This window comes from Didymella exigua (assembly GCF_010094145.1).
Source record: "Didymella exigua CBS 183.55 unplaced genomic scaffold M421scaffold_106, whole genome shotgun sequence".
Classification (NCBI taxonomy): Eukaryota; Fungi; Ascomycota; class Dothideomycetes; order Pleosporales; family Didymellaceae; genus Didymella; species Didymella exigua.
The window spans coordinates 1-8,303 of NW_022984880.1; the positions used below are offsets into that span (position 1 = coordinate 1).

At 42.2% G+C, this 8,303-nt stretch overlaps 1 protein-coding gene across 1 annotated transcript; it reads left to right on the forward strand.

Annotated features, from left to right (window-relative positions):
• The first annotated feature begins 281 nt into the window (after positions 1-281).
• M421DRAFT_389865 (uncharacterized protein) lies at positions 282-584 on the forward strand. Its single transcript, XM_033589974.1, has one exon. It carries the CDS (start codon positions 295-297, stop codon positions 490-492), a length of 198 nt encoding a protein of 65 aa, XP_033442429.1. The 5' UTR covers positions 282-294; the 3' UTR covers positions 493-584.
• The last annotated feature ends 7,719 nt before the right edge of the window (positions 585-8,303 follow it).

Here is an 8,303-nt window from a genome sequence, read left to right on the forward strand (position 1 = left end):
ATAACTGTGGAAGCTGAGTGGTCTCTGATCGTTGATCAAGTGTGAAGAAAGTGATCAAGTTCCTTGTTCTATCTACGGTGCTGAATGAGCAGAATATATACACCAATGCTCATCCAGCTATACCCTAATTGGAGCCCTAATCACGGCTCCAAGCTATACTTGATTCCGCTCACCATGGCGTGATAGATCGCCAGTGTCTGATCGGTCCAATATCTAGATGCGGATCACGTGATATGCACCCTCACCTCGATCCTTGCTGCGACACAAGCGCATACTACTAGCTTAAACTTCAACATGGATACAACAAAGCATACCTATACAATAGACAAAAAACAGAAAGCTCTAAATGCAGCTGTGGATATACACAAACACCTTAACACCTACTGCTTAGCTGTAGAAACTACAGAGAAGCAAGAAAAAAAAATAAAGAGCAGCCTACAGGAGACAAGACTTACAATGTCTCTTCTCCTAGACACAAACAGAGGAATCTAAGCTACACTAGCTTTTATTCAAGAAACTAAAGTAGGCACACGCAAGTGGTACCTACAGCAAACAACAGACAACTAATTTCCTTTGTTTATAACGTACCCCACGGGCGAGTCGGACACACGGGCGAGTCGGACACTTTTGCCAAGATCCTACCAAAACGGTGTACAATGCCTCTCCACAAACGCCAGTCAGACGCGTTAAAAGAAGCTCAGATACAGCTTGCGCTTCAAGCTCTTAAACAAGACGCAACTCTCTCTCTACGGCGCGCTGCAGCTATCTATAGAGCTCCCCTACAGACACTAAGCGACCGACGCGCTGGACGACCTTCACGAGTTAATTCTATGCCCAAATCACGGAGCCTAACTAATACTGAGGAGCAGGTGATTGTTAATTATATACTTGAGCTAGACGCGCGAGGATTTTCCCCTCAGCTAGCAGCTGTGGCTGATATGGCCAATTCTTTGCGCGCTGAGCGCAGTCTAGGCCATGTTGGCCTAAACTGGCCCAGTACGTTTATTAAGCGCCAACCAGAGCTCAAAGTGAAGTTTAATCGCAAGTATGACTACAAGAGAGCCCTCTGCGAGGATCCTGAGATAATCCAGGGCTGGTTTGGCCTGGTAGCCAATATCAAAGCCAAGTATGGCATCCAGGATGACGACACGTACAACTTTGATGAGACAGGCTTTATGATGGGCTAGATATCCACTAGAGCAGTTGTCACAGCTTCAGAGAGACAAGGACAGCCAAAGCAGGTCTAGCCAGGCAATTAGGAGTGGACAACAGTTATTAAGGGCATTAATGCTAAAGGGTGGGCTATTCCGCCCTTTATTATCTTCTAGGGCCATGACTACCTCTTAAACTAGTATAAAGAGGATAATCTGCCCTATAATTAGGTTATTAGGGTCTCTAAGAACAGCTAGACTACTAGCAAACTTAGTCTTAACTAGTTAAAGCACTTTAACGCGCATACAAAGGAGCGTACTATTGGCAGCTACTGTCTGCTAGTTATTAATAGTTATAAGAGCTATAACTCACTAGATTTCCAGGAATACTGCAGGGATAACAAGATTATTACTGTATGTATGCCTCTACACTCATCGCATCTCCTGCAGCCACTTAATGTAGGCTGTTTTGCCCCTCTAAAGAAGGCGTATAGGCGCCAAGCTAAAGACCTTATACTTAACTAGATTAACTACATTACAAAGCTTGAGTTCCTGTTATGCTTTAAAGCAGCCTATAATGCTGTATTTACCTTAAGCAATATCTAAGGAGGGTTCTAAGGCGCTAGACTAGTCCCCTTTAACCTAGAACAGGTTATAATAGGGCTTAATGTGAAGCTGCGCACTCTATCACTACAACTCCCTAATAATAACAAGCCCTAGCAGTTGTAAACCCCTAGCAATACCCTAGAACTTTAGTTGCAATTAACTCTGATTTAAGAGAAGTATAAGAAGCAGCAGGGTAGCTCACCTAATTCTGTGCTGAGCGCGCTTGAGCACTACGCAAAGGGGGGAGCGATTCTATCGCACAAGCTAGCTTTGGCGCAACAGGAGAACGCTGAGCTTCACGCAGCTCTAGCAGCTGCCACAGAACGTAAATCGCGCAAAAGAAAGCGAATCTAGAAGGAAGGGACCCTTACAGTTAAGGAAGGGCAGCGGATAGCAGCTCTAAAGGATTGATTGATAGGGGCACAATAGAGTATAGTAAAGCAGCATTGTTAGTAGCTAGAAGTGCAGCTGCAGCTTGTACGGTGTTAAAGAAAGCGCGTAGTAGTAGTAGTCAAGAGTAATTGATTGATTGATTGATTGATTGATTAATTGATTAGTTTAACGTCCTGTGTGAGTCTAAGACTATATAGGACGAGAGTAGTTAGGCTGCTCTAGTAATTTACAAGTTTTTCTGTGTAAGGCATGAGTATATATAGGTTCGTAGACATATAATGAGAGCCTGTGCTCTAGTTATAAACAAAGGAAATTAGTTGTCTGTTGTTTGCTGTAGGTACCACTTACGTGTGCCTACTCTAGTCTCTTAAATAAAAGCTAGTGTAGCTTGGATTCCCCTATTTATGTCTAGGAGAAGAGGCATTGTTAGCCTCGTCTCCTGTAGGCTGCTCTTTATTTTCTTTCTTGCTTCTCTGTAGTTTCTACTGCTAAGCAGTAGGTGTTAAGGTGTTTGTGTATATCTACAGCTACATTAAGAGATTTCTACTTTTTATATATTGTGTAGGTATGCTTGATTAATTGATTGATTAGTTTAACGTCCTGTGTGAGTCTAAGACTATATAGGACGAGAGCAGTGAGGCTGCTCTAGTGATTTAAAAGGTTTTTTTTCTGTGTAAGGGAATAGTATATATAGGTTTGTAGACATATAGTGAGAGCCTGTGCTCTAGTTATAAAGAAAGGAAATTAGTTGTCTGTTGTTTGCTGTAGGCACTACTTACGTGTGCCTACTTTAGTTTCTTGAATAAAAGCTAGTGTAGCTTGGATTCCCCTTTTTGTGTCTAGGAGAAGAGACATTGTGAAGGTGTTTGAGTATATCCACAGCTACATTTAGAGCTTCCTGTTTTTTAATTATTGTATAGATATACTTTGTTGTATCTATGTCCAAGCTTTAGCTGGTAGTATGCGCTTGCAATTTCTCTTCTAGTGTTTTTTAGCAGTGTTATCTTGCTTGTTGGATTTAGTAAGAATCTTGCTGCATAGGTGCTAGGATTTCTAAGCTTTGCTCTTGTAGAGTAGGCTTAGAGTTTCTGTTGCCACTCTTGTCTTGTAATAGCTTTAATCCTAATACCTGTTATTGCAAGGCTTGTAGTATTAGATACTAGCTGCTGTTTTGTAGCTTGTTTTGCCAAGGCGTCTGCTTTTTTGTTTCCTGTAATATCTAGGTGTCCTGGGGTCTAGTGTAGGCTAGTTGTTGCGCCTTTACTGTATTTTTGCAGTGGATTTGCCAAGCTTGTCTAGGGTTATTAGAAGGAGTCTTTAGCCTTAGAATAGCTGCCTGGTTATCTGCAAAGACTTTGATCTCTTGTCCTGCTGTAGCTATAGAAGCTGCATACTTAAAGGCTCTTGTTATGCCTTCTAGCTCTCTATTGTATACAATCTAGCCTTTGCCTATATTATATTTAGTAGAGTAGATCTCCTTAGCCTACTGTTTGTAGTCTAGAGCAGTAACTCCTATTCCTATTCCTGTGCCTTTCTTAATAGAAGAGGCGTCTGTGTAGATAGCAAGTAGGTTGTCTCCTAATCTCTATAGCATTTGCGTTTTGTGTTGCTCTGCTTCTTCTTCTTTAGACAGTTTAGAGATCTCTGCTGTGTATAATATAGTCTTGTTCCAGGGGCAGAAATAGTAGTCCTGCAGTTTTTCTTCTTCTGTGCTAGGAGTAGCGTCTTGTATTAATTGTACAATTTACATAAGCTAAGTAGGTAGGCCTCTTCTTAGCCTTAGGAGAGTAGCTACTTCCTCTTATTCTGTGCGAGACTCTAAGTCTTCTTGTTGTAACTATAGAGTAGCTTTTAGAGTCTTAATTACAATATAAACAGGGTGGTCTTTAGGTAGCTTTCTAGCTCTAAAGGCGTACTTTCTAAGAGCAGTATTTAGTCTTATAGCAGGGGGAGGAAGTGCTGCTTCTGTCTCCTGTGGTGCTATAGGAGAGGTCCTAAAGGTTCCTAGGATTTTTCTTAGGGTAAGATTCTGTAGTCCTTAGAGTTGCTTTGTTATTCCTGCTTGTTATTTCTAGAAGACCCAGCAACTATAATCTGCAATGCTAGAAACGCATGCTAAGTATAGCTGTCTTATAGCACTAGGAGGGAGGCCTCTATTGCTGTTTGCAAGTCTGCACATTCTATAGAAAGCATTTCTTGCTTGGCTAATCCTTGTAGCTACTTGTTCTTTAAAGGAGAGTGCGTTGTTAAAGTAGATTCCTAGCCACTTTACTGTCTTTTTAGGCTCTATAGTAGACCTGTCTAGTAGTGTAAGTGTAGAGCTAATAGCTTTGTTGCTTATTATAAAGTAAATAAGCTCTGTCTTTGCTGCATTAAATTGTATAGCGCAGCTTGCTCCTTTAGCAAGTAGGCTTGCTATGTCTTTTTCTAGCATGCGGACATTCTTCTTTAGGCTAGTAGAAGATGCTATAATTGCTAGGTTATCTAGGTAGGATAGGGAGTAGTTTGTAATAGACTAAAACAGAGGTCTAATATATATTAGAAACAGGATTAGTAAGACAGGGCTACCTTGTGGAATTCCTGCTGTAATGCTGCTAAAGCCTTCTATTTCTTTATTAAAGGACAGTCTTAGCTAGCGCTTAGATAGGAATAATTAAACCTATGCTATTAAGTTGCAAGGTAGCTGTAGCTATTGTAATATAGCAAGTAGCTAGTTTAGAGCGACGTGGTCAAAGGCACCTTTAATATCTAGGAATACTGTAGAGGTTGTGCGTTTTAGTTTTCTTTGCTCTTGGACCTGGTTTAGCAGCAGTATAGATGCGTCTATTGCGGATTTTTGTGCTCTTCCTCCTAGTTATGAGGGGTGAAGAAGAACTGTTGTTTCTTTAAGAGTTCTAAGGCGTTTTGCTACTACTCTTTCTACAACCTTGCCTAGGCAGCTAAGCAAGGCAATTACTCTATAGGCTTTAGGTACAGCGTAATTAGGCTTGTTTAGCTTTTTTAGGATAATTCCTGTTGCTTTCTTCTATTCCTATAGGTAGTAGCTGTAGTTAAACAAAGTAGAGAAAATATAAAAGAATATTTATGTCTGTGCTTTATATGCTGTAGTAATAATCTCCTGTGTTAGGGCGTCTAGTCCTGGAGAGCTGCTTTGGATTTGTGCTGAGCAAGCGTATTCTAGCTCTTCTATAGTAAGATTAGGCCATTCCTAGTTGCTTGGTTGGTAGTTGTCCCACTCTATAGGCCTAGAGGCAGGAGGGCTAGGGAAGAGAGTTTCTCTTAGTGCAGAGCATTTGCCTTAAAAAGATTCCTCTATTCCTCTTAGCCCTTAGATAGCAGGTATGTTCTAGCTATAAGTAGTTCTAGTATAAGCTATAGCTTTAAAGATTAATTTAGGGTCCTCTCTCTCTAGGAATTAGTTCTGATGGTCGCGTTTAGCTATTTTAACAGCCTGTAGATAGCTGTTTCTAGCTATTAGATACTCTCTTTTCCAGGTGTAGGCACTTGTTGGGCTAACAGCGAGTTCTCTCTGCAGTTGGCGTTGTTTGCTGAGCATGCTTGTCCTAAGTGCTTTAAGGTCTTGATTCCACCAGGGCTTGCTTTTTGCAGTGGTAGAGCATTGTGGAATTGCTGCCTTAGCTGCTTAAGTTATAGCTGTAGTAAGCTCTTTGCCTAGTGTTTCTAGCTGCTCTTCTAGGTCCTGGTCTTCTCCTTGGATAAGTGCTAGAGATGTGCTTGTAGAGAAGCTTGGAGTGCTTGCGTTGCTAAGAGCAGAGCTGTTTGCTATCTCCTTTGCTAACGTAATCGGCCATTGAGTCGGCCAGGCAATTGAGCCGGCCACCTTTGCCAAGATCACACCTCATTCCACCTCTCATCTAATGTCTCAACAACCTGATCTTAGATTACTTCCTTGTAAGGATAGGATAATCCTTGCTATCTAAGCTATGAAATCCAACGCGTTAATAAGCCAATAGCGCGCTGCTGCTATCTATAACGTTCCTTGATCAACCCTCTAAGACCAACGCGCCAAAACCACCTCACAACGCGATTCCCACCACGGCAGATCAAGGCTTACTAAGCCTGAAGAGGAGGTGGTTATACAATACATAAGGAAGCTTAACGCGCGAGGCTTTGCCCCTACGCTAAGCTACGTACGTGAAATGGCCAATTAACTGCTAGCTGCCCATGGTGGTAGTAAGGTTGGAGAAAAATGGGCTAGGCACCTTGTAAACTGGAAGCCTGAGATCAAGTCGCAGGTAACCAGACAGCGCGATCACTAGAGAGTCTTGTGCAGTGATCTAGCTATCATCAGCCCCTAGTTTAACCTTGTGCGCAACGTCAAAGCTAAATATAGCATCTAGGACTAAGATACCTACAACTTTAACAAGACTAGCTTCTAGATAGGTGTTAGAGGGTCTGTTAAGGTAGTGACAGTGTCTAAGAGGTGTCTTAAGCTACTTAGAGTCTAGCCTAGCAACTGTGAATAGGCGACGTTGATTGCCGCAATTAATGCTATAGGGTAGGTTATCCTGCCCTTTATTATCTTTAAAGCAAAGAACCACAACTAAGCCTAGTATTACAACCTAAAGGATTGGCGTATTGGTGTTAGCAAGAATGGCTGGACAACAAATGAACTGGGCCTAGAGTGGCTGAAGCACTTCATCCAGCATACAACAGCCCGGACAGTGGGTAGCCACCGGCTGCTGATTGTTGATGGCCATAAGAGCCACAAGTCGCTTGCCTTCCAGGATCTGTGTGAGGAGAACAAAATTATTACTCTCTGTATGCCTCCTCACACCTCCCATATCCTACAGCCACTTGATGTGGGCTGTTTTGCCCTATTGAAACGAGCATATAAGACAGAAATTAATGTCTTAGCAAACAGCCACGTCACTCACATTAACAAGAAAGCATTCTTGGCTGCCTTTAATTAGGTGTTTAATAAGGCGTTTTTATCTAATAATATCTAATTAAGCTCAACACCAAAACACAAATTGTCTAGATATCTCTCTTCTTGCCTGCGCCCATCTCAACTCAACTGGGATATACTACCCTGAAAATCCTAGAGCCTCTAGGCGCCTGGTTGCCTCGCGCTGCCTGGTGCAAGAGTGCCGCCCTCCTGTTCAAATTTTCAAATTTTCAACGCACAGACCACCCATCCTTATCAGAAAATCTTATCTTATCAAAGATCTTATCTACAAGAACACTAAAACCTAAATAAAACAGCTACCAACACAACAGACAGTAATAAGCCTTTGCTTAGTTTTCTGCTTTCTAACCTTACTCTCTACTCCTAGAGGTCTACTAGTTAGGCTAGTAAGAATAGGGTATAAGGCAAGAATAGTAAAACTTAGACAGCCTTTTTACCTTATTTTTCAGCTCTGAAAAGCTGACAGAGATTAGGTACCTCTGCCTGTGCAAAAATAAGCTCTCCTCTAGTCACTTTGTATTTTTTCCTTATAAAAGAGAAGGATACCTACACCTAGGACCCAGGACCCAGGACAATGGAACCAGAACCTCTGGCTAGTAGAGAGCAATCTCTAGACAGGGAGACAATGGAGCTGAGCACTCCTAGCTCCCCTGACCCTCTAGGAGAGATGTACCTACCTACACCCACTCCTATGCCTCTACCTCAGCATCTATCGACGCCTCTACCTCCACCTACAGCTATACCTCTAAGCTCTACCTTACCAAGGCCTACTGCCTCTTCTAAACGACCTGCGAGCAGACCTGCTACCCCCCCTATGCCTAGACTTCCACCTTTCCAATTCAATGCTGCCACTAGACCTGCTGCCCAGGCACCTATTGCTAAGACAGTAGAAGAAGCACTAGCTATTGCTAGAACAATAGTTATTCAAGCCTCCTCTCTTGCTACCTCTAGCAAAGAATAATCTAACATCCTAGACCTCTTAGAAATCTTTAGAGACTACACAGAAAATAATAGACTAAACAAACAAGGCCTCTCTATCCTAGCCTCTTAAGTCTAAAACCTAGAAACAGTATTAAAAACAATTAAAGCAAGAGTTAGACTTTTGCAAAAGCCACTCTCTTCTACTGCTGCTACTTCTTCTACCTAGCCTAGCTCTTCTACAACAACAAGAACACAGACCACCTCTCTACCTACTTCCTACGCCTCTGCAGCTGCAAGCAACC